The sequence below is a fragment of the Podarcis vaucheri genome (genome assembly GCF_965113315.1).
Source record: "Podarcis vaucheri genome assembly, chromosome: 9".
NCBI lineage: Eukaryota > Metazoa > Chordata > Lepidosauria > Squamata > Lacertidae > Podarcis > Podarcis vaucheri.
This window is the reverse complement of record NC_138767.1, coordinates 75,972,711-75,999,441: the sequence shown is the minus strand read 5'-3', so window position 1 is coordinate 75,999,441 and position 26,731 is coordinate 75,972,711. Positions and strand designations below refer to the sequence as shown.

General features: G+C 48.5%; 1 protein-coding gene across 3 annotated transcripts in view; it reads right to left on the bottom strand.

Annotated features, from left to right (window-relative positions):
- Positions 1–25,212, bottom strand: part of CCDC33 (coiled-coil domain containing 33) — a 154,042-nt gene extending 128,830 nt beyond the window's left edge. For 2 of the 3 annotated variants that reach the window (XM_082237375.1, XM_082237374.1), the window contains exons 1-3: positions 24,936–25,212; positions 23,283–23,351; positions 11,574–11,731 (exon numbers count right to left, since the gene is read on the bottom strand). In XM_082237375.1, the coding sequence (XP_082093501.1) occupies positions 11,574–11,731; positions 23,283–23,351; positions 24,936–24,986 (278 nt within the window). In that variant the 5' untranslated portion in view covers positions 24,987–25,212. The remainder of the gene's footprint in view (positions 1–11,573; positions 11,732–23,282; positions 23,352–24,935) is intronic. The other variant, XM_082237376.1, reaches the window with a different exon arrangement.
- Positions 25,213–26,731: the final 1,519 nt, after the last annotated feature.

Genomic DNA, 26,731 nt, shown 5'->3' with positions numbered 1-26,731 from the left:
CTCCCTGCCTCCTGTGGGAGTGAGTTCCATAGTTCAATTCCATGCTGCGTGAAGAAGGACTTATTTTTATCTGTCTTGAATCTTCTGACATTCAGCTTCATGGGATACCCACATTTTCTAGTGTTATGGGGGGGGGGGCTTTTCTCTGTCCACTTTCTCCACATCAGGCATAATCTTATAAATGTCTATCATGTGGCCTCTTCCTCACCTTTCTCTAAACAAAACAGTCCCAAATGCTGCAACCTTCTTTCACAGAGCAGTCACTCCAACCCTGGATCATTTTGGCTGCTCTTTCTGAACTTTCTCCAACTCTTGTTGTTGTTTAGTTGTTTAGTCATGTCCGACTCTTCGTGACCCCCTGGACCAGAGCACACCAGACACTCCTGTCTTCCACTGCCTCCCGCAGTTTGGTGAAACTCATGCTGGTAGCTTCGAGAACACTGTCCAGCCATCTCGTCCTCTGTCGTCCCCTTCTCCTTGTGCCCTCCATCTTTCCCAACATCAGGGTCTTTTCCAGGGAGTCATCTCTTCTCATGAGGTGGCCAAAGTATTGGAGCCTCAGCTTCAGGATCTGTCCTTCCAGTGAGCACTCAGGGCTGATTTCCTTAAGAATGGAGAGGTTTGATCTTCTTGCAGTCCATGGGACTCTCAAGAGTCTCCTCCAGCACCATAATTCAAAAGCATCCATTCTTCGGCGATCAGCCTTCTTTATGGTCCAGCTCTCACTTCCATACATCACTACTGGGAAAACCATAGCTTTTACTATATGGACCTTTGTTGGCAAGGTGATGTCTCTGCTTTTTAAGATGCTGTCTAGGTTTGTCATTGCTTTTCTCCCAAGAAGCAGGCGTCTTTTAATTTTGTGGCTGCTGCCACCATCTGCAGTGATCATGAAGCCCAAGAAAGTAAAATCTCTCACTGCCTCTATTTCTTCCCCTTCTATTTGCCAGGAGGTGATGGGACCAGTGGCCATGCTTTTTGATATTCGAATGTTTTCTATTGGCTCTTTAATTGCGCTCAACTGCTGTGTTTATTCCTTTAATATTAGGGTTTTGTTTTTGTTTTTTAAACAAATGCTTTTAAGGATTCACAGTTAGTGTTTTACTGGGGGCTCCCCTCTCCAATAAAGGTAGGATTTGTTTTGTTTGTTTGTTTGTTTTAAAAAACCAAACACCTCACATTTCAGAAAGAGCTATTTTGATACCAGGGGGGAAGTGCCATTCATGTGCAAATTAGCCTTTGATTGACAACGTGCCCAAGCCTCCCTCTCATTTGTATCTTTTGCTAATTCACATTGCATAATGGATGCAGCTTTCCCTCTGCCTAGCAACAGCCTCATTAGGGGCTCCTCTTAGGCCAAGGTCTGCCTGGATCTCAACACTGCCCAGTCCTCTTTATGCCACTCTCAGCGATCAAGGCAGCATTCCTGCAAACAAAAGCCTATATATCTTTCTGCCTCAGTTCTCCTCACCATGGCTACTCAGACACCTGGTGCACGTGGCGGGTCTAATTTGTGAGATGTGCAAATATTCTCCACCCACAGTTGCTCCTGTTTGCCTATTTGTCAATATTGGTCAAAAACTGTCATTGTTATTGCCAATATGCCAATTTAGGAACCAAATGGACTTGATCTCCCGACCATCCATTGGACTTTAATTTCTCTTGATATGTTCTGTTTGCATAATACATTGGTCTATGGAATTACACTTCGTGTGATATTATATGTTGAATTGTGTTTGAAATAGAAGTTACATAGTCAAAAACAGCCTGTTACGTTGTGTGTGTTGTTACCAGGATTGTATTTACGTAACCTAAGGCTTAGTAGTGTTTTGCATGTCATAGCACCAGAACACAAAAAGGGGCTGCTGGATCAGGCCATTCCATTGATCTGGTACAGCAGGTCTTTAAGCATCTGACTTCCTAACCAGGGTATTGTGGGGTTTTGTTTTGTTTTGTTTTGTTTTTTGGAGGGGCAGCCTAGATGATGCTCTGGGTCCCTTCCAATCTTCGTGGGTCCTATACCCAGTGAGGATTAGAATCTGAAGTAGGATTCTACTGCTAAACTGGTCGGGCAAGTCTCTTTGTTGGCCAATGACTGTAGGTGGTCCTCATCAGCTAAGTGTCCTCCTCAGCACCCCAAAAAAAGGAGCCAGGCTGCAAGAGCTGCAACTAAGTGATGAGACCCTCCATGCTAACGATGGGCTTTTCCTCCACCTGGCTGCTAGGTAGGAGAATGAAAGCCAGTGTGGTGTGTGAGCGCTGAGCTGGAAGCAAGACAAGGAGAAGCTGCAACTAATGGAGAAGCAAGATCTGTTGGGGTGTTAGTGCTGTGGTCCCTCCACCTTATGCTTGGGTTGTATAGATGTGTGAAATAATAATAATAATAATAATAATAATAATAATAATAATAATAATAAAAAATTTATATATACCCCGCCCATCTGGCTGGATTTCCCCAGCCACTATGGGCGGCTTCCAACAGAATACAGTGGTACCCCGCAAGACGAACGCCTCGCGAGACGAAAAACTTGCAAAACGAAAGGTTTTTTCATTATCGAGTTGCCTCGCAAGACGAATTTCCCTATGGGCTTGCTTCGCAAAACGAAGCTTGTCCCCGGACCTCTTTTGAAGCAAGGGGCGGCGGGGAGAAGCGAACTTCTCCCCGCAGCCCCAGGTCCGGGGACAGCAGGAAGCGCTTCCCGCTGCCCCTGGACCTCTTTTGAAGCAAGGGGCAGCGGGGAGAAACGATCTCCCCGCAGCCCCTTGCTTCAAAAGAGGTCTGGGGACAGCGGGGAAGAAACGATCTTCTCCCCGCAGCCCCAGGTCCGGGGACAGTGGGAAGCGCTTCCCGCTGTCCCCGGACCTCTTTTGAAGCAAGGGGCGGCGGGGAGAAGCGATCTTCTCCCCGCAGCCCCAGGTCCGGGGACAGCGGGAAGAGCTTCCCGCTGTCCCCGGACCTCTTTTGAAACAAGGGGCGGCGGGGAGAAGCGATCTTCTCCCCGCAGCCCCAGGTCCGGGGACAGTGGGAAGCGCTTCCCGCTGCCCCCGGACCTCTTTTGAAGCAGGGGGCTGCGGGGAGACCTCTTCTGAAGGTGGGCGGGGGGCGAAAGTCTTTGTCCCCCCTGCCTGCCTTCCCAGGGGCTTTTACATCGCACCGGACAGCGGAGAAGTCCTCCGCTGTCCCGGGCGATTTTAAAATGCTGCCCGCCAGCATTTTCAGATTGCCCCGGACAGCGGAGAAGTCCTCCGCTGTCCCGGGGTTTTTTAAAATGCTGGGGGTGGGAAGAAAAGCCCTTGTCCCCCCCCCAGCCTTCAGAAGAGGTCGGGGGACAGACTGTCCCCGGACCTGGTCTGAAGGCGGTTTCCATAGGAACGCATTAATTGATTTTCAATGCATTCCTATGGGAAACCGTGCATCGCAGGACGAAAAACTCGCAAGAAGAAAAAACTTGCGGAACGAATTAATTTCGTCTTGCGAGGCACCACTGTATTAAAATACAATAGTCTAAAACCATGTACTAAACATAGTCTAAAAAGTTAAAGTTATGGTTTTCCCAGTAGTGATGTATAGAAGTGAGAGCTGGACCACAAAGAAGGCTGATCGCCAAAGAATTGATGCTTTTGAATTATGGTGCTGGAGGAGACTCTTGAGAGTCCCATGGACTGCAAGAAGATCAAACCTATCTATACTTAAGGAAATCGGCCCTGAGTGCTCACTGGAAGGACAGATCCTGAAGCTGAGGCTCCAATATTTTTAACCACCTCATGAGAAGAGAAGACTCCCTGGAAAAGACCCTGATGTTGGGAAAGATTGAGGGCACAAGGAGAAGGGGAGGACGGAGGACGAGATGGTGGGACAGTGTTCTCGAAGCTACCAGCATGAGTTTGACCAAACTGTGGGAGGCAGAGGAAGACAGGAGGGCCTGGCGTGCTCTGGTCCATGGGGTCACGAAGAGTCGGACACGACTAAACGACTAAACAACAACAAAACCATGTACAGTGGTACCTCGAGTTACATACGCTTCAGGTTACAGACTCCTCTAACCCAGAAATAGTACCTCAGGTTAAGAAATTTGCTTCAAGATGAGAACAGAAATCGTGCTCTGGCAGCGTAGCGGTAGCGGGAGACCCCATTAGCTAAAGTGGTGCTTCAGGTTAAGAACAGTTTCAGGTTAAGAACGGACCACCAAAACGAATTAAGTACTTAACCCGAGGTACCACTGTATCCTAAATACACCACATTCTGACCTTCATTCCAAGGATACTGAACCCTGCATAAGTGCTGGAACCACTGGAATTGCTCACCACTCAGAGGTTGGGGTGCATGAAACACCGTGTTAGTGGTGGGATTGCTTTTCCCGTAGGAGAAAATTTGAGCCCCTACATCCTCTGAGAAATCCATCTGTCCTAAAGAGACTCCACTGTCCTTCATCCCAAGGAAACTGAACTCTGGGCGAGCGCAGGAACCCCTCGACTCTCTCTCCAGTTGGAGATTGGGGTGGCATGTAACACGGGCATGCCTTGTGGCCACATGAGGGATCTTGGTTTGGTGCGGAAGACGCTGGACTTGTGGATTCTGATCTAACAGCGCTGACCTCTTAAGTCCACGGCAGGCAGCAGCCTGAATCACAGCAATTTCATCTGACTTTCATCTGGGTCTTTGGCACAGCAAATGCACGGACGGCTCCTCCTAGACTGTGTGTGTTGTTGAGGCTTGGAGAGGGGAGGGTCAGTAATTGAGGGGGGGGAGAGAATGAGCTCTTAAGCATTCTTGGTTTTAATCTCACACATTGTTGCTTTCTTGCTGCTTTGAATGTCACTCCTGCCTCCAGGCGGGACCAGGGTTGAGAAAGACTCCCTGCCTTTTCACCCAGGCATTTCCTGTGATTCTTGTTCAAATGTTTTTCCTGTACGGCTTCAGACAGAAATGCCATAACAATAAAATTGGTAAAATATGGAGACGCAAAGGATGTGGAAAAGATGGAGTCATGGCCCATAGACGACACCCCCACCCACAGCTCACTGGCAGAGCATTTGTCATGCAAGCAGCAGGGTCCCAGGTTACACCTCCAGCATCTCCGGGTATCATCCACACTGAGCAACATGGACCAGTGGCCTGGCTCAGTATAAGGCAGGTTCCTAGGATCCTGAAAAAGCACCTTTCTTCCAGGACCTAGGGATGCACAACTGCTCAGCGTTGTAACACTAGAATTCGAGGACATCTAATCCTCATCGCAAAGCATTGGAAGACACAAGATTTACCCACCATGGAAGACTGGCAGATGCAACTAATAGACTATATGGAGATGGCGGAAATGACTGGCAGAATCCGAGACCAGGGAGAGGAGTCGGTGGAGGAAGATTGGAGGAAATTTAAAATTTATTTGCAGAAATATTGTAAAATATTTGAATGTTGATGACATTGAAATGAATCGCAGGGGTTCTAGCAACAAAGTAAAATGTAAGATTGGATCAATAACAGATAAACTAATAGGATATGAATTTGCTGAATTAATTTTTAAAAGGGATACAAGAACGGGAGACGTGAGGAAGTCGGGAAAATAAGTTAATTGAAGATGAGAAATTAAGAAAGAGGGAATTTTTGTTCTTTTGTCATTATATGTGTTTTTCTTTTTTCTTTTGTTGTGTTTAATGTTTGTATTTTTGTACTGTATTTTGTGACTTTGTATTCTCCTTGTTTTTGTATTTTTCTTGAATTTTCTTCTATTGTTAAAACTTAATAAAATATTTATTTTAAAAAAAAATAGAATTCGAGGACATCTAATGAAGCTGAAGATTGGAAGAGTCATGAGAGGTAACCGTTCTAGTGACAACAGGGTGCTGGAACAGGGAGCCATTGGCCTCATGTTCTTATCCCCAACCCTTAATCCAAATATTGCAGCAGCCATTCAAAAGCCGCCTTCTGGTGATGAAACCGGTCATGAGCCACTTGCACCAAGGAGCAGTCCGTATTCTCACAAGATCTACATTTGACCATGAAAAGTCTTTGCATCCATCCATCTTGTGAGCAGGTGGAAAACACAAAGGCCCAAGAGACCAGTGTTTCCCAGGGTAGCAAATTTTGGCACCAGCAGAAGCATCTCCAGGAGAGAAAACTAATGGAGGAAGGAACTTGTCTTCTCTCACCTCCTCCCTGGCTCATGGCAAAGCCCACGGAGGGGAACATTTGGGCTTAATTACAGCATCAAGGGATCTTCTGGAGAGGAGAGGTTGGGCAGGGGAAGGGCTGGGGAAAATGTGTGCGTTCTGAGTCAGCTGGGGGTGACCACCCTATTTCCTTTGAATTATTACTGGCAAAAGAAGCTGGCCACAGCTCCATGGTCTGAAATCCTCACAGACCCACATCCAACTGCTATCATAAAAAAGTTTCAACAGCCTGTGGAGGCTGCTTCATTTGGATGGATGGGGAGGTTCTCGCCACCCTCAGTGAGACTTCCACCGGGCCCCCGCCTGCCTGCCTGCCTGCCTGCCTGCCTGCCTGCCTGCCTTCTTACTTAGAAGCAGACCAGGCAGTTGTCCTGCCTCTCAGCTCCCTCCTCTTCCTCCTTAGGCTCAGTGGTGTCTCCTTAGAAAAGGGGGTGGCCTCTCCTTCCTTGAAGGTTTTTAAGCAGAGGTTGGATGCCGTGGTGGATCTTGGAGTCTCAAATTTCAGCGATGTCTCCAAGGCTCTGTGCCCGGTGTAACCAAACCAGTTGTGCTCCCCTAAATCTGACTTTGTCGGATGGGCCTCTTCTTCTTCTTCTTCTTCTTCTTCTTCTTCTTCTTCTTCTTCTTCTTCTTCTTCTTCTTCTATCACTCGTAGCCAAGTAAGATTGTCTTCCATAAACACGGTTTTAACAATGAGTCCGTAAGTGACTGTGGAGGCTAATTCTGGACCCACACGTCCTTCCACAATGGGGACATGAGCTCACATTGCTCGGTCCCTGATCCTGCCAACCTAGCAGTTCGAAAGCACATCAAAGTGCAAGTAGATAAATAGGTACCACTCTGGCAGGAAGGTAAACGGCGTTTCCGTGTTCTGCTCTGGCTTGCCAGAAGCGGCTTAGTCATGCTGGCCACATGACCCGGAAGCCAATAAAGTGAGATGAGCGCTGCAACCCCAGAGTCGGCCACGACTGGACCTAACGGTTAGGGGTCCCTTTACCCTTTACCTTTACTCAGAAGATAGCAGGGGTCCTCCTTTTGCTCTGTCTTCTGTACTTGCCTTTCACAGGCATCTTCTTCTTTTCAGCTATGCTTCAATTTGCATGGGTGGGATTTGTGTGGTATATTTGTAAACATTTTATCAACACTGTTTAATAAATACATTTTAAAAATTGTCCAGCTTTCCAATCTTCTTATAAGATTGATGTGGAGGGCAATGTATCCACAAGCATGCCTTTCAGCTTATTTGCATGGAGTTCTATTATGCAGGGAAAAACCTTATACACAGCTCTGGGTGGGCAGGGGCTTGTAGGGCAAGCTTGGCGTGCGCACAGAGAAAACGCTGCCAATCAACAATGGGCACCTGTGACTGGCAGCCCCTTCCCTTCCCCCAACATGGCATGGCAGCTTGATCCTGCCCTGGAGAAACACGCTGCTCTTGGGGTCCTCTCCCTCCCATCAGAACTAATTTATAGAAAACCTCAGCAGAAATGAGCAGCAAATCAACAAGCAGATCTATATCTGGAAATGGGCCAGCCTTTGCTTAGAATAATCCATGCACATTGTCAAGTTGAAGGGGTACGATTTGGTCATCTTAGACTACGGATTAGGGAGAGGGGAAAGAATTTGATTGGGTTTGCCTTCAGAATTCACCCTTTCCAAAACAATACTCAAAGCAAAGCACAGCCAGACTGGCACTCTTCCAGATTTTGCAAGGCAAAAGTAACGTCTACAAATAATATGCTTGTGCGAGGGCAAAGGGTACATCAAAAGCAGATAGCTGTGAAAGCAGCATACATTCAAAAATGCATTCTATTGGGAGAAATTGCTTTGCAGGAAAACAACTCTATGTTAAGGGGAAAATTGCACACAAAATGTGTACATTAGTAGAAATGCACTGTAAACTCCTGATGACTTTCCACAAAGTCTGATGTGGAAATGTGGAGAACTGTAAAAATGAAGAACCAAGAGAAACGAAAGCTGACAGATTTGCCTGTCCCTGCCCTGGGTTTAATGCATTTTAGAAAGCAAAGTCTGTCGTGCTCCATTCATTTCAAAATGCAGTAAGACAGCCCTGCTGTGTTTGCGGCCCTTTTGCTCATTCTGGACTCTGGACATCTGCCCCAAAGTCCGACTCTAGTGCTGCCACTATATCTTTTTCCCAGAGAGGAGAGACGCAGTTACTGTACTGTTCAGGATCCATTGGGTTATAACCTACGAGATTGCCTTATGCCATATATGCCCACTTGATCGCTTCAAACAGTAGAACTGGCACAGTTAACGGGTGCCACTTAAAACCCAGCCACATTTGTAAGAAATATCTAGTGTGGCAGCACCTACACTTTGTGATCTCCCTGCCTATTGACACCAGCCTTCAAGGTACACTTTCTGGTACCTGCTAAAAACATTCCTTTTTAGATAAGCCTACCCAGATGGGACGCGGGTGGCGCTGTGGGTTAAACCACAGAGCCTAGGACTTGCCGATCAGAAGGCCGGCGGTTTGAATGCCCACGACGGGGTGAGCTCCGGTTGCTCGGTCCCTGCTTCTGCCAACCTAGCAGTTCGAAAGCACATCAAAGTGCAAGTAGATAAATAGGTACCGCTCCAGTGGGAAGGTAAACGGCATTTCTGGGTGCTGCTCTGGTTTGTCAGAAGCAGCTTGGTCATGCTGGCCACATGACTTGGAAGCTGTACGCCGGCTCCCTCGGCCAATAAAGCGAGATGAGCGCCGCAACCCCAGAGTCGGCCACGACTGGACCTAATGGTCAGGGGTCCCTTTACCTTTACCTTACCCAGATGCTTAGAAAGTTGATGCACGTTTTACTTGCTGACAACGGCAAGAATGATCATAGCTAGGAAATGGGAAAAGCAAGGAGGATTTCAAATAGAAGAATGGTATAAAGAAGTGTGGGATATAGCAATTAATGATAAATTAACGTGCTCTATCAAAGTAAGAAGCAAAATATGGAAGAGAAATGACTTTGAGAAATATGGGTGGTATTTGTATTGTTAAAACAGAAAGGGGTCATGCCATCCGAAGAAGGGTAATTTTTTTGGAAAGTTGGATAATTATGATAAATAATGGTCTCGGGGATGGGTGCAAATTTCTATTTGTATTAGTATTACTGTTAAAAAAGAAATTTTATTTTAAAAAGGAAAGTTGATGCAAGTTTTAATCTGTTTTTAGTCTGTAATTTTAACTTTCTGTAAGTCTAAAATTATTGTTAATTTTTCTTATTGGTGATTTTATTGCTTTCTCTTTTTTGTAAACCACTTTAAGGGTTTTTTCTTTTTTTACAGGCAAGTGGTATATAAATTTTATGAAATAGAAATGTAAGTACATTGAGTGAGTAGGGCTAGCAGATATCCTGCTGTTGACACCTCTTGTTTGGCCAGCTCTTATTTATTCCCACCCCCTTCATTCAGAAAAGGGTTAAGAACTCTAGTGCAGATGATCAAATGAGCGGGGGAATGCAACTTGTGGATTATTTTATTTAAGCAAATAAAACAATATGATCCCAGCTTTATTTTAAAGCTGACATGTTCATAGAGCACATAGAGCCACATAGTGGTTGGCCTTTAATTCTTAATAGCCTCTTTTAAATGCAGGGTTAAGGTCCAGAAATGCAAACTGCAACTGTCAGGAGCTCAGAACCAAATACAAAATTCTGTGTTTGCAAGGTTTGGTGCTGGAATTATGGAATATGCACAGCTGTGCCTACCAGTGCTGAGATCTGGGATTCAGGGATGCTAAATATCCTCCCCCAAACATCAAACCTTGTTTGCCAAGACACTAAGCACACCGTGAGCACCTTTGCTTCCCTTGCAGGAGGGGGATTCTATATTCCAAGCCTCTTTTTTTAGTAATAATAATAAATAACCCTGCTCATGATTCAGACACTCAGAATTCAAAACAACTCAGTGATGCCCTTTCAATTAGTCTGCCATACCAAAGTCAGAGGCCTTTAATTGAGTCCCAGGATGCATCTATTATACACAAGGCTGGATAACTCAGGGCGTCAAGATGCCGCTCTGTTTTATTTATTCCATTCAAAGTTTAAAATGCTGGAAACGCTGCCTTGGTCTCTCACCCACCAATTGTAGAAGATATCACAAGCCTGTGGTGAAGGATGCAATCACCTACAGAAGTAAGTATTTGAATTCAAAGAGTAGAGTGGGTGGTTTGTGTGTCACAATTGCCTCTACTCCTTCCGTCTTCTTCATCAGTTTATTTACAAGTGGGAACTGCAGCAAAATGTTGCACCCATGCCCTTTTCCAAGGTACCTCCATTTCATTTCCCCTCTCACCCAGTCTCCTTTCCCTCCCCTTTAGCCTGCTGTTGCCTCACTCTTGTACACAGGTGGTGCCATTGCGGCTACATAAGCAATGACATTCATACAATGGTTCTCCAATCCTGACACAGGTCTTCTGTGAAGCAGTACACTCCTAACCCAGGGAAACTTTCCTGCGACCAGTGCTTTTTCTCTGGGGGGATGGGACGCAGGGGGACGTGTACCCCTAAACATTTTGTGTTGCCCCTGTCAGGAGCTCGTCCTACTCTTGAGTAGGACCCTGGCAGAGACACATGCCTGACTGGCATGTTCTCTTCCCTCCTGGTCGATCGTTCAAGAGCTTCAAAAGCTTTCTTCTGCCCAAACATCACAGCGACCAATGCCAGCAGACATCGGCTCACTTAAGGATCCGCAGAGTCTTTGCAGCTTTCGTAACAGACCTCAGCAACTCAGCATTTTGGCTAATCTACTTTATTTACATATAAACACACATGGAGCACTGCAACATGGCCCCCCCTCTCTCTAGCATCAGACAGTAAAAAATGAACAAAGGACAATAGTCTCACTTCATGGAACACAGTAACACAAATATCCTGTCTCCGTCACTTCCCACTCTGTGGAGTCAAAACATACACCGTCATGTGATAGACAACAATCCTATGACTGCAATCATGGAGCAGGAATTCTAACAGCCCCAACTGACCGACTGATGGACCAATAGGCTAGCTGTCTCTGCAGTAGCAGCGCAGACTGGAGCTCCATCATTCTCCAGTGCCCAGAGAGGGGAGTCTGGGGTGGCCACAGTGGAGGCGACGGTGCTGCTCCTCTTCCTCCTCTTGCCGGGCTAGAGACAGCCGGTGAGCACTTGCCCCTCCTCGCTCAAGCCGACCCCATCGCCTCCTTTGCCAGGGGCCTACCCGTCCTCTCAGCACCACCTCAAGTCCGTCATCTGGGGGTTGGGAGGGAGGGGGCAAGGAGCAGCCAAAATGAGAGTACCCCTAAACATTTTTTTATAAAAGAAGCACTGCCTGTGACCATGACACGTCTCCCCAAATTGACATCATCTCCTTGCACTCAAGAAAACAGCAAAAGATAGAGTCAGAAAAGATACTCACACGATGACATAGGGACTGGGTACGTTGCCCTTCTTGGTGGAGGGAAGATTGCTGGCCCCATGCAGTGTGACCTCAATTGATTCCATCTCAGGATTAGCCAAGTGCAAGGCGTTGGGTCTGGAAGTCAACGTTCCTAGCTCTGCAGGATCTTCCTTCACCTGCCCAGGGGAAGCAGAAGAACCACCAACTCAGCAGAACGGAGGTTTGTCTGACGACATCCGCTGCAGAATGTGGCAGCAAAGCAGCTGGTAGTTAAACTCTGGAACTCAGATTGGAGAACTGGGCCCAAAATGACAGAATGAATTTCAATAGGAACAAATGTAAGGTTCTGTACTTAAACAGGAATAACCAGCTGCACAAATATAAGATGGGGGACACCTGGCTTGCCAGCGGTACGTGTGAAAAGCATCTAGGGGTCTTAGTGGACCACAAGCTTAACATGAGTCCAGCAGCGGAGCAAGTCGATTGGGCGCCTGGGGCGGCGTGAATTCCCTGCACCCGGGGGCGGGGCCAGCCACCTGCGGGATGGAGCAAGCCAGGGCAGGACGCTCTGCCTGCCTCCTCCCACTCAGCCACCCTACAGCTAAGGGGGAGGCAACGAGCAGACTGTTTGGGGCAGTGCGGAGCCTGCGAGCGCTCAAGCCACCGCGTCACTCCCAGGAGAGACGTGTGGCTTGGGCGTGCTGCAGGCCCGAGGTGAGTGCCGCCCACCATTTTGTCACCCCCCCCTCAGTGGGGACATCCAGGGCGGACCACACACACCACCCACCCCTCGCTACGCCCCTGTATGACTCAAAAGCGTGATGCAAAAAAAAGTGAATGCACTTCTGGGCCGCATCAACAGAAGTATAGATCAAGGGAGGTAAAAGAACCACTCTATTCTGCCTCGGTCAGACCACGCTTGGAATACAGTGTCCAGTTCTGGGCACCAAAATTTAAGAAGGATATTGACAAGTTGGAACATGTGCAGAGGAGGGCAACCAAGGTGTTCAAGGGCCTGGAAGCCAAGCCTGATGAGGAATGGAAAAGATAAAAAGTCTCCTCTTTACCAGGCTCCACATACCCAATGCCCTCATGCACCACTCGGGCAGAAAAAAGGTTTGCCATCCAGGCTTTTGACTGCTAATGACATGTGGCTTTTGGAGCCAATTCTGGTTGGAAACTAGGGTAGAGAGGATGTGTTGAAGGCATTAATGGCTCAATCTTGCTTCATCTTAAGACCTGCTTTAGCAACAAAACCCCTAAAGCACCTCTGTGCAAATATACCAGAGGACGGCAGAAGCAAGAGTTAAATCTCTGGCCTCCTTGACTTGCAAATGAAAGGCAGCAGAAGACCCTTTCAATCATCTTTTCATTAGCACCTCATCTGGCTTCATCGACAAGCAACATCCCAAGAGCCTTGCAAAGCCTTCCTCCTCTAATTCAAAGAGCCAGAAGTTCTTTGGAGCACGCAGAGATGCCACCTGCACCCCCACCAATCAAAACCTTGCAGGTCGGCGGGGGGGGGGGGGAGGAGGAGGAGAGAGAGAAAGGTTGTTACACACCTCAGCGGCTGCAAGGCGCAAGTGATAATAAGAGCAAAGAAATCTGGGGAGAGGTCCTTTGGGTGGAGGCGTTTTAAGAACATAATGAGGGTCTGCTGGATCAGACCAGGGACCCATCTAGCCCATCATCCTGTCCTCATTGTCTGCCTGAACACTTACCTGTGGGAAACCCACAAGCAAGACACAAGCACAAGCGTTTTCTCTGCTCCTGTGGTTTCCAGCAACTAGTATTCAGAAACATTCCTGCCTCCAACTGTGGAAACTGTGGAAGCAGTGGAGGACTCCCTGGTCCTGAATGGGGTAACTGTGCCCCTGAAGGACCAGGTGTGCAGCCTGGGAGTCATTCTGGACTCCCAGCTGTCCATGGAGATGCAGGTCAATTCTGTGTCCAGGGCAGCTGTCTATCAGCTCCATCTGGTACACAGGCTGAAACCCAACATGCCCACAGACTGTCTAGCCAAAGTAGCACATGCTCTAGTTATCTCTCGCTTGGACTACTGCAATGCGCTCTATGTGGGGCTACCTTTGAAGGTGACCTGGAAACTACAACTAATCCAGAATGAAAGACCTACACAGGCTCCCAGTATGTTTCCGAGCACAATTAAAAGTGTTGGTGCTGACCTTTAAACTCCGAGGGCCCAAGGGGTCTTTGGCCCCTCCCAATAAAATATCTGGAGGCGGGTGGCGCTGTGGGTTAAACCACAGAGCCTAGGACTTGCCGATCAGATGGTCGGCAGTTCGAATCCCCGCAACAGGGTGAGCTCCCGTTGCTCAGTCCCTGCTCCTGCCCACCTAGCAGTTTGAAAGCACGTCAAAGGGCAAGTAGATAAATAGGTACCACTCTGGCGGGAAGGTAAACGCCATTTCCATGTGCTGCTCTGGTTCACCAGAAGCAGCTTAGTCATGCTTGCCACATGACCCGGAAGCTGCAACAGCTCCCTCGGCCAGTAAAGTGAGATGAGCACCGCAACCCCAGAGTTGGCCACGACTGGACCTAATGGTCAGGGGTCCCTTTACCCTTTACCTTTAATAAAATATCTGACGGTGCCACCGCCCCCCTCCCCCAATTGATGGGCATTGCCATTCAAATGGTGATTGTGCAACATGCAATGTGTTTGATTATGCAGGGTAGGGCTTACCTGACCCCACCTCCCCATATTTCATTGAAGTTGGCACCTCTGCCGCCCTCCACTAGCGTTTGAGCCTTGGTAGCTGCCCAGTGATGCAGATCCCTGATACCTGCTCTGCTGCTTGACTTCACCAAGGCAAAACTCAAATACTTGCCTAAGATCCAGGACAAAGCGCCGCTTTGTCTGGGGCTACAGTGCGGGTAATGAGCAGGCTAGTCCACGGAGGGCATTCTCGACTCTACAGAAAGCGCCCTTTAGGTTCTGCGTTATTTCATTTGACCAGTTCAGCAATGTCTTAATGCAATTAACTCTGCCCTCCGGGACACAAGAAAGAGGGCTGCTCTCTTTTACAATGAGCCTGGAATGTCTCCCCCCCCCCCCGCTCTGTTAAGAGGAAAGAAAGAAAAGCACATGTCACATATCACAAACGTGATCTCGCCAACAGATGAACCCCAAGGCTGCCGGTGCCAGCCCGGCTTAGGAAAACAAGCCTCCCTCAGCAACTTGGTGCATCTGCCCGCCCATCTGCAAGTAGCATGCAAAGATTGTGGCACCAGAACAACCGAACTGTGACAGCTCACAAAGCGGGGTGGCTACCTTTGCCAGGCAAAACAGGAACAGGCCCTGAACCCCCAACCTACTGTGCAAAAGCAAGTGTCCTGACATATCCAGAGGTAAGTCCTAATAGTGCCCTAAAGTGCCCTAAAAGGGCAACCCTAGAGAGTAGTCAGATAGTCCAAATGGTCAAATGTCAGTCCAGGTGTAATAATAATAATAATAATAATAATAATAATAATAATAATAAATTTATACCCCGTCCATCTGGCTGGGTTTCCCCAGCCACTCTGGGTGACTTCCAACCAAATATTAAAAATAATACAGCATCAGACATTAAAAACTTCCCTAAACAGGGAATCCTGTTGTCTTCAGCTGTCTTTTAAAAGTAAAATAGTTGTTTATTGCCTTGACATCTGCTGGAAGGGCGTTCCACAGGGCGGGCGCCACTACCGAGAAGGCCCTCTGCCTGGTTCCCTGTAGCTTGGCTTCTCACAGTGAGGGAACCGCCAGAAGGACCTCAGCGCTTGACCTCAGTGTCTGGGCTGAACGATGGGGGTGGAGACACTCCTATTTTCAATGGAGAAATGTTGGAGGGTATGGAGTTATCCAACTCCTGAGCCACCTGAAAGCAATCCTGTATAGGGAAGGTTTTTTAAAATGTTTAATGTTTTATTGTGTTTTTATATATGTTGGAAGCCACCCAGAGTGGCTGGGGCAACCCAATCAGATGTGTGGGGTATATATAGTAAAATGATCATTATGGAATGGGACGTCCCTATTTTCATCGAATAAATGTTGGAGGGTATGCAAGGTGAGGTTCCTGCCTCTGGTTGGAACACCTGGACTTTGCGGATTCACTTCCACCTGGAGCTGGATTGGGTGGCTCCTGTGGACCAATCAGACAGTCCCAAAGTCACCCTCCAGTAGTCCAGTGGCTGACCAGATCCCTGTGGGAATCCCAGAAGCAGGATTTGAGCACAAGAGCAACTCACCACTCCTGAGGTTTCAAGGAACTGGGATTCAGAATCATTTCTGTCTCAGACCGTAGAGGCAGGACATGGGTAGTAGCCATCCATAGCCCTCTCTTCCAAGAATTTGTCTAATCCTCTTTAAAAGCCATTCCAGTAGGTGGCCATCGCTGCCTCTGGTTGGAGTGAGTTCCACAGTATAACTGTGTGTCCTTTCTTTAAAGGTAAAGGACCCCTGACAGTTAAGTCCAGTTGCGAACGACTCTGGGGTTGCACTCATCTTGCTTTACTGGCCGAGGGAGACGACGTTTGTCCGCAGACAGTTTTTCTGGGTCACGTGGCCAGCATGACTAAGATGCTTCTGGCAAAACCGGAGCAGCGCACAGAAACAGCGTTTACCTTCCCACCAGAGTAGTACCTATTTATCTACTTGCACTTTGACGTCCTTTCGAACTGCTAGGTTGGCAGGAGCAGGGACCGAGCAACGGGAGCTCACCCCGTCGTAGGGATTCGAACCGCTGAACTTCTGATCGGCAAGCCCTAGGCTCAGTGGCTTAGTCCTGAATATTCCAACATTCAGCTTCATTGACTGTCTATTAGTTTTAGTGTTATGAGTATATAGTGCCCTGATATTTTATGAGATGGTGGCTTATATCTATATTATCCATCCACCCATCCATCCTTTTATAAACGAATAAAATGTGAAATTACTTGAATTTCTTGCCCAATCCCTACAGCCTGAGTAGGCATGTATGAGATTGCAAGCCCTGCCCTCACTGCTCTCCTCCTTGGTGCTTGTTCCTTTTTCCTTTGTAAATTCTTACCAGTTGCCTCATTCTTGAACAAAGCTTGCTGAGAACTCCAGTGAGTCACTAGGGGAGGCTGTCGGTTTCCAGGATGTTGGATCATCCGCACCAGCTGCCCCGTAACAAGCATTATTCCAAGTTTTGTGAGTAATACCTATGTGGTTTTTAAAAAATGTCTGAGATCCTATTTATGTTGGAGGGTGGGGAATAAATAAAAGATAAAAAGAAAAATAAAGGTAAAGGTACCCCTGCCCGTACGGGCCAGTCTTGACAGACTCTGGGGTTGTGCGCCCATCTCACTCAAGAGGCCGGGGGCCAGCGCTGTCCGGAGACACTTCCGGGTCACGTGGCCAGCATGACATCGCTGCTCTGGCGAGCCAGAGCCGCACACGGAAACGCCGTTTACCTTCCCGCTAGTAGGCGGTACCTATTTATCTACTTGCACCCGGGGGTGCTTTCGAACTGCTAGGTTGGCAGGCGCTGGGACTGAACAACGGGAGCGCACCCCGCCGCGGGGATTCGAACTGCCGACCTTTCGATCGGCAAGCCCTAGGCGCTGAGGCTTTTACCCACAGCGCCACCCGCGTCCCTGTGGGTAAAAGAAAAATAGCAATTCCCAAAATTGAAATGTGCAGAAGAGTGCTATTGTGGGTAAGGAAGTCAGAAATATTAAAGATGGACCAGTGGGGAGGGAGCTACAGAGAGACCTAAAATGAACAATTAACATTGTGACACTGTGGGCTCACCGACACATCCCACTGCTTTCCCAAGGGAAAACCCACCATTTACCACTGAATCGGACCAAACGTCAATCGGTTTTTCTGCGGATTGATGTCTCTTTTGATTCAGTGGTAAACAGTGTGCTTCCCCAGGGAAATCTGCAAGCCAAATGAAAAACTGCTCAGACCCGTGCCTGAAAAGCATGGAAGAAGCGGAAAATCTCCCGGAGCCAAGGACAAGTGGAAGTCTGGATGAGCCCTGGGAAAGAGCTGGTAAAGTCAATGCTCTATTTCGCAGGAGTCTGCAGGAGGAGGCTTTGCTACATTTCCTCCTAAGTCAGTGGTTCCCAAAGTGGGCGGCGGAATAACCTGCGAAGGGGGCAGTAAGAGGCAAGGGGGCAGCAGTGGGGCACTGGAGGTGTAAATGACTATCAGGTTTTGAAAAGCTGGCATCGCTGGATCACACTCATCCACCTTCGTGAATTAGTTAAACTAAATCGTTTGAATTGGGTTTTAGAAAAATGTCCAAATTGGCAATATGGCAGGGAAAACCTGGGTGTATGGCAAAGCGATGGAAAAAGCAGCAGAAACAGCTTCAAAACCTTAAAATCACCATTTGGGGGGGGGTAAAGGGACCCCTGACCATTGGGTCCAGTCATGGCCAACTCTGAGGTTGCGGCGCTCATCTCGCTTTATTGGCCGAGGGAGCCGGCGTACAGCTTCCGGGTCATGTGGCCAGCATGACTAAGCCGCTTCTGGCGAACCAGAGCAGCGCACGGAAACGCTGTTTACCTTCCCGCCAGAGTGGTACCTATTTATCTACTTACACTTCGTGCTTTTGAACTGCTAGGGTGGCAGGAGCAGGGACCGAGCAATGGGAGCTCACCCCGTCGCGGGGATTCGAACCATCAACCTTCTCATTGGCAAGCCCTAGGTTCTGTGGTTTAACCCACAGCGCCACCCGCATTTGAGGTTTCCCCAAAGCAGCTCAACAATTCTGGGGCCTTCCTTAAAAAGCCCAACAGCGTTGCAGGTGTCGGGAATTTTACTTTTTGAAATATGGCCACCCTACCTAATTCTGAATAATGTTTTTATAGGATAGGGGGCTCTGGGGATGAACTTATGGAACCAAGAGGAAGGGGGCCCAAAAAAGTTTGGGAACCGCTGTTCTAAGTGACACACAGTTGACCCAACTGAACTGCAGTGGTGACTATGTGGCTCTGAGCTCAGCTCATTATCTGGCAAAGCAACTCTGTAATCTATATCTATCTATCTATCTATCTATCTATCTATCTATCTATCTATCTATCTATTTCTAAAATTATTTATATACCACCATCCAGTGCTTTTTTTCCTAGAAAAATAGGTGCCTGTACTCATCATTAAGTTGTTACAGCAAGTGCTACACGTTTTAACAACAAAAAATAGATGCCAGTATTGCGTACATTTGAGTACCCCCAAAAAAAGCACTCCCACCACCTCATAAAATGCCAGAACATTCACCAGTGTGCTAGTAGCACCATGTTCCCAAACCACAAATAAGTGCTCGCTCCCAACATCTTCAAATAGATGTTAAATAACAATGGGGACAAAACTTTGCCTTGCAAATCCCCCCCACTCCCACCAAGGTTACTCTTGGGACTGGTCCAATGCTACTACCTAGTGAGCTTCATGGCTGAGTAGGGATTTGAACCCAGGTCTCCCAAGTCACGGGACGCGGGTGGCGCTGTGGGTTAAACCACAGAGCCTAGGGCCTGCCGATCAGAAGGTCGGCGGTTCGAATCACCGTGACGGGGTGAGCTCCCGTTGCTCGGTCCCTGCTCCTGCCAACCTAGCAGTTTGAAGTGCAAGTAGATAAATAGGTACCACTCTGGCGGGAAGGTAAACAGCATTTCTGCGCGCTGCTCTGGTTCACCAGAAGTGGCTTAGTCCTGCTGGCCACATGACCAGGAAGCTGTACGCCGGCTCCCTCGGCCAATAAAGTGAGATGAGCGCCGCAACCCCAGAGTCGGCCACGACTGGACCTAATAGTCAGGGGCCCCTTTACCTTTACCTCCCAAGTCACAGTCTAACACTCTAGCACTGTCTAGCACTGACTCTCCAAAAGCCAGTGGGCATCTAATTGAAGCTGAATGTTCAAGGCAGACAAAAGAAAGTACTTTTTCGCACAACACATAATTCAGCTAGGGAACACCCTCCCACCGGAGGAAGCAATGACCACCGACCGAGATGGCTTTAAAAGAGGGTTAGAAAGATTCAGGGAGGAGGAGAGGGTTCTCAGCGGCTGCTGGCCAGGTTGGCTCTCCTCTGCCTCCACAGTCAAGGGCAGCAAGGCTTCTGAATGTCAGTTGCTGGAAAGGATGGAGAGGGGAGCTCTTGTGGTTATGTTCAGCATGTAGGTTCCCCAAAGGCACTGGCGGAGGAAAAGGGGTCAGGGAGAGCGCACTGCCCCCAGCAGCGCGATCCTGGTGGGGTGCCATCGCGGCTGCCCCCTGCCTGTGCTGGGTGCCATGCCCCACACAGGTGGCGCGCCACGCCCCAGCAGGCAGCATGCCACACCCCCAGGATGCGCAACAGCCACGCCCACGCCTCCTCTCCGCCCCCCCCCCGGTGCCAGAGCATGAAGCTCCACCACTGCCCTAAAGGGCATCTGCTTGGCTACTGTGAGAACAGGATGATGACCTAGATGGGCCATTGGTCTGATCCAGCAGGCTGTTCTTATGCTCTAGATAGCGCTAATAATAATAATAATAATAATAATAATAATAATAATAATAATAATAATAATAATAATAATTTTATTTATATCCCTCCCTCCCCAGCCGAAGATGGGCTCAGAGCGGCTAACAACAATAAAAAGTATTCTAAAATCAATATTCTAAAATCAATTCAAAATCAAATTAATGGCAACCACTGGGCCAGAGTTCTATGAGGATCTCCAAAGGAGGGGGTCAGACTGTGCCTTGGCCAAAGGCCTAGCAGAACAGCTCCGTCTTGCAGGCCCTGCGGAAAGATGTCAAATCCTGCAGGGCCCTAGTCTCTTGTGACAGAGCGTTCTGCCAGATCGGGGCCATGGCTGAAAAAGCCCTGGCTCTGGTTGAGGCCATTCTAACCTCTCTGTGGCCCGGGACCTCCCAGATCTTTTTCTTTGAAGACCGTAAGGTCCTCCGTGGGACATACCAGGAGAGGCGGTCCCGTAGGTACGAGGGTCCTAGGATGTATACATGGGCTTCCAACCGCCACAACAATCACAGAATTTGCACACCGATTGGCGAAGGCCCTAGCCTAAGCTGGCTTGACATGGAGCATCCTGCTCCCTCTGCCATGCGCTGCTGTCTGAGCTCACTCTCCTCTTCCACATGCTGACATTACCCAGCGCCCCCACCCCTCACCTTGTCAGCCTTGCTTCCTGCACCTTCCCTCCCTCTCCCTCTCCCATGTCATCCTGGCAGCCAGTCTGGGCCTGTGCTATTCCCACCGGGCCTCTTGAGGGCTGAGCAAAGAAAACGAGAGGTTAAGTGCAAAGCTCCCCTCTCCCGAATGCCGTAATCATCCTGTGATGGGAATCAAAGTGAAAGTAATCACAAGAGGCAACAGCCTGTGACTAACGGCTTTTTGGCTACAGATCTGGGCTGGCGGCAAGCAGAGAAATCTTCCAGGGATGAATGGGAGCGTCGGGGCTATTGAGGGCTGCTAGCCACAGTGGCTCTGCTCCGGCTCCACAGCTGGAGGCAGCAATGGTTCCAAATGCCAGTCACTGGGGATTGCAGGCACTCAGGTCTTTCACCTGTCTAGCCTCCAACATACCTCAGGTGCAAATAGGGACATTCTATTCTACATCAGTATCACTGCTTCAGCATTTCCTCCTGGTCAAGTACAAAAGTTATTAGAGGAAACATGGGGAAACTACAGTATTTTAAGCACAGAAATCTTTGAATTCATGTACTGCATTTAAGCAAGGTTAAGGGGGAAAGAAACCCCCAAATCAATAAATACAACTAATTATATATGTGTGTTTGTGTGTGGAGACTATGCAAGGTCATCATCTGCTTTGGATCCATTCCAGTCCGGCTTCCGCGCTGGTCATGGGACCGAGACGGCTCTGGTCGCCCTAACAGATGATCTCCGCAGGCAGCTGGATCGAGGCGGGTCGGGGCTGCTGATTCTTCTAGATCTGTCAGCAGCCTTCAACATGGTCGATCACGAACTCCTGGACCACCGCCTTGCCGACGTGGGGATCCAGGGCACAGTCCTTCAATGGCTGCGCTCGTTTCTCTCTGGTCGGGGACAGAGGGTGGCGCTTGGGGGGGAATTGTCATCGCGCCACTCCTTGGTGTGTGGAGTGCCTCAGGGTGCAATTCTCTCCCCGATGCTTTTTAACATCTTTATGCGCCCCCTCGCCCAGCTTGTCCGGAGTTTTGGGCTGGGCTGCCATCAGTATGCCGATGACACCCAACTCTATCTGTTGATGGATGGCCATCCTGACTCGGCCCCAGACACACTGACCAGATGTCTGGAAGTTGTGGCTGGATGGTTACGTGGGAGCCGGTTGAAGTTAAATCCTTCGAAGACAGAGGTCCTCTGGCTGGGACGGGACGATATGGGATCGAGGGGGCAACTCCCATCTCTTGCGGGGGTGCAATTAGTGCCAGCATCGTCCGTTAAGAGTTTGGGTGTAATCTTCGATACCTCCCTCTCTATGGAGGTGCAGATTACAGCTATAACAAAGGCGGCATTTTTTCATCTCCGCCAAGCTAAGCAGTTGGCCCCTTATCTCTCTCGCCCTGACCTAGCCACTGTGATCCATGCGACGGTCACCTCCAGACTGGATTATTGTAACTTGCTCTACGTGGGGCTGCCCTTGAGACTGACCCAGAAACTCCAGCGGGTGCAGAATGCCGCGGCGAGACTCCTTATGGGGTCTTCGCTGCGAGATCACATTCACCCGGTGCTATACCAGCTGCACTGGCTCCCGGTGGAGTACAGGATCAGGTTTAAGGTGCTGGTTTTAACCTTTAAAGCCCTATACGGCCTAGGACCCTCATACCTATGGGACCGCCTCTCCTGGTATGCCCCACAGAGAAACCTACGGTCTGCAAATAATAACATCCTCAAGGTCCCAGGCCTCAGAGAGGTTAGGCTGGCCTCAACTAGAGCCAGGGCCTTCTCGGCTGCGGCTCCAATCTGGTGGAATGCTCTGTCACAAGAGACTAGGGCCCTGCGGGACTTGACATCTTTCCGCAGGGCCTGCAAGACAGAGTTGTTCCGCCAGGCCTTTGGTCAGGGCGCAGCCTGACTCCCTCCTCTGGCAACCTGCACAGAACTTTGCTTAATTGGTTGCCATCAATTTGATTTAATTAATTTTTATAATGAAATATTTTTAGATTGTGTGATTATTTGACTGTTTGATTATTTGATTGTTGTTAGCCGCCCTGAGCCCGGCTTCGGCTGGGGAGGGCGGGATATAAATAAAATTTATTATTATTATTATTATCATCATCATCATCATCATCATCATCATCATTTAGGAGTATTTTGGAAGCACGTTAACTTGAACAACCTCTATCGTTGAGACTGTACTGGTGTGTGGTATGGGATATTCCAATGTTTATTTAGGGATATTATGCCCGGTCTTTACGGAGCATTTGTTCTGGTCTCTTTACAAGGCAGTGATGCAACAGTGTTTAAAACCCTCAATGACCCAGGCCCCAAATGCATACCTGAAAGCAGTCATGGTCGCAGTTCAAGCACAAATCACAGCTGATGAAAAGCACTCAAGGAAGTCAGAGAGCAGGGACAGAGTGTGGCTTGGTCAGGGGAGAGGGACACCTGTCTCGGGAAAAGCCAAAGGCCAGATAGAGAGGCTGGCGGGGGGGGGGAGGGCATATGTGGCCCACAGGTCTGGGCTTCTCTACACCAGGCATATATGACTTGGGGTACTCAACACTTCATTCCTAAGCTTGGATCCAGCAACTTGTACCTACCTTCTTTGTTCCCCAGGAAAGGAAACTGAATGGGTTTCGTATGCGGGATTTGGTGCTCTCTCCTTTTTTCTAAAGACCCAAAATTCAAAAACCAAGAGAAACAGAAAGAAATCCTCAGTTTCACAAATGGGTACTGGTCTTACTCTGCCCAGTTCACACCAAGCAGTGAATGAAGGGGGGAGCTGTGGCCCTCCAGATATCCATTGGACTACAACTCCAGTCAACGAGACCAGTGGTCAGAGATGATGGGAGAGGATCACAGTCTCTCAGAGTCTCTGGCCATGCAGGCCGGGGCTGATGGGGTTTGGAGTCCAACAACATCTGAAAGGTCAGGAGTTCCCCATCCTGGGTCTAGCTAATATAACTGTGAGGGAAGTTCCTGGCCTGGGCTTGGAGTGTAGAAGACTTACTGAGCGTTAAGCACCTGGAGACATCAGCAAGGGAGTTACTCAATGCAACAAGACGGGCCGGCCATATAGTTGCATAGAACAGCTACCATTAGAAAAGTGTGGTTCAGCAAAGGTTGTCAATCCACTGTCCCAGCGATTGGGTGAGGATATAAAATTCCTTTTCTCTGCCATGTCTTTATAGCAGCCTTCCTCAACCTGGTGCCCCCTAGATGTTTTGGTCTACTAGAGGGGTAGGCAACCTAAGGCCTGGGTTGCCTACCCCTCTAGTTGACCATTCCAATCACCTTCTCAATCCGGCCCATGGACGGTCCGGGAATCAGCGTGAATGCCCTAATAATAGCCCAATTTCATGCTGTAAATCTCTTTGAGAGCTTTGTTCAAGTGCATAAATCAGAGTGAATCTACATGAGTAGAATGTGTCCTTTTGTTTAAAATGCATCTCTGGGTTATTTGTGGGGCCTGCCTGGTGTTTTTACATGAGTAGAATGTGTGCTTTTATTTAAAATGCATCTCTGGGTTATTTGTGGGGCATAGGAATTTGTTCATTTTTATCTTCAAAATATAGTCCGGCCCACCACATGGTCTGTTGACGGTGGACAGGCCCACGGCTGAAAAAGGTTGCTGACCCCTGGTCCACTACTTCCATCATCCCAAATGTTTGCCCATGCTGACTGGAGCTATTTGGGAGTTGTAGTTCAGCAAGCAAGCTGAGAAAAGCTGCTTTGAGACTAAAACGAGGCAGTGAAGGCTATCTAGTAGCTGCTTCTGGGCTTTTAGCCACAGCAGGGGGTCACCCAAAAGAAGACAGAGGCCTTCTACTGTGGGAGAAGATGTGATAGTTTCCCCTAACCTGATGCCCTGCAGATGTCTCATCACACTTAACTCTGCAGCTATTACAGTGACCATTTTTAGCTACCTGAAAAGTGATGCTCCTTTTGTTGTTTATTTTGAACTTTGAATTCTGGAGGTTTGGGGCGGGGATACAGCAGACCACATAATCAAATTGTAAATTGAGCAGTGAATTGAACTGGAACAGAAATAGTTCTTTTTTGGAGGGGTGAACTGGAACTAGAACTTAGTCCTTTTCAAAATGAACTATTCAAGCAGTGCATCAGTAATACTGCTGACTTTGTGGGGTTTTTCAACCTACACTTTATTTTTTATTTTTTGCATACTAGAGATGTTATCCCAGGGTATGTTTTTCTGTGTTTGGGGAGAGGGCAGTGAATGTTCAGCAACTCACCTCCTGAGCAGGAGGTTCCTCTTCAGGATCATCATTCTTTACTTGAGACATTTTTTGTTTCTTGTTTAGGAGTTCTTTATCTACAGTCTTAGGGCACTGCTATGTCAGAATGAAGCCTGACTCCAAGGATCATTACTGTTGCTTTCCTTTCTTTAAAACAGAAGGCGTACTCCATCCTAGCTTCAAAGGAGCCTCTGTAAAGGTCAGTCCAAGGAGAACTTTGCTGAAAGTCATCAGTGAGGTGACCCTCAGAACTGCATCTTCCTGGTGTGGATTCCACCACAACTGTCTGCTTATGACATCAGCAGCATCACAGTTCTGCGGCCAGCATCACCTTCTTTTTTAAGGATATAGATCGATTCAGAATTTTTATGCACTTGAACAAAGCTCTCAAAGAGATTTACAGTGTGAAATTGAGCTATTATTAGGGCATTCTCATTAGGACATCCTAGGGTATCTCAGTTCTAAAGATTTCATCTTCAAGGGCTGCTCCTGCTCTCCCACTTCGCCCCTACAAAGGGCAGGGGATAAGTTTAGCTGCAAAATAGGTTGGGTCTAAACTGAGCTGGTTGTACATTGTTCCCATTGAAACCAATGGGACTCAAGTCACAGCTAACATTGCTCAATGATTGCTTTGGGACCTGACCTGACTTTGTATGGATTCAATTTGCTGCCTTCAAACACAGCGCTTTGCTCGATTAAATTGAAAGTTCTTCTTGGATAATTTTCAGTTGACTTTGTGTGTGTGTGTTTCTGGCCAGGGATGTCCATGGGCCTGCCAATCTGATTCGGGGCCTGATCCAACCAGATGCAGCTCTCCTCCTCCCCTGCCTTCCCACCCACACCTGTATGTATAAGCAACGGGAGAGGGGAAGGCTACCTGTGCCCACTCTCCTTGCCCTGCTTTTGACAGTTCCAGAACACTCTGGGTGGACCCAGTCTGATCCAAGGCAATCTAAACCTCTCTCAACCCAATGCAGCTGAATCCTGGATCAACCCAAGTCAGGATCTGGGATTTGGACGGATTCCTGCATCAATTTGGGATGTATAATTCTGATAGGGTACCAAAACTCCCTAGTTCAACAAGGGTCAGCAAACTAAGGCCCCCAGGCCGGATCAGGCCCAATTGCCTTCTAAATCCGGCGCATGGATAGTCCAGGAATTGCCGCATGGATAGCCAGTGCACACATTCTTTCCCTCTCCCTCACACGGCAGCAGCGGCTGCGGCGCCTCCTCCCTCCCTCCTCCTGGCTTCTCCCTGCCCTGCCTAGAGGAGGAAGGGGGCTGGGCTTTGTTGCTGCCAGCCCCTCTCCAGAGCCCTTTTGTGTGCTGCTCATGGTCCCGCTGCCGCCAGTCCCTGCCGCTCGCAAGACGCTGAGCGCCCCTCTCGAGGAGCCGCCATTTAAAGCAGCCCCTCTCCGGAGCCCTTTCACGTGCGGCTCATCGTTCCTCCACCACCGTTCTTTTTCTCTCTCTACCCAAAATATAGTCCAGCCCCCCCACAAGGTCTGAGGGACAGTGGACCGGCCCCCTGCTGAAAAAGCTTGAGGACCCCTGACATAATGGATTTCTAGGTGAACATACAAACATCACTTTTAAATGTTTTTAGAATGTTTTCTTGTGTTTTATATTGTTGAAATGCTTGCCACTCAGGGCTACTTTGGGATGTCAGATAATGAGAGGAATCCTGCTGGATCAGGCCCAAAGCCTTGTCCGTTTCCTCCCATGATCAATCAGACACCTTCCAGAAGCTCACGAGCATAATGGCAACAGATCTCTCCCGCTGTTGCTCACCA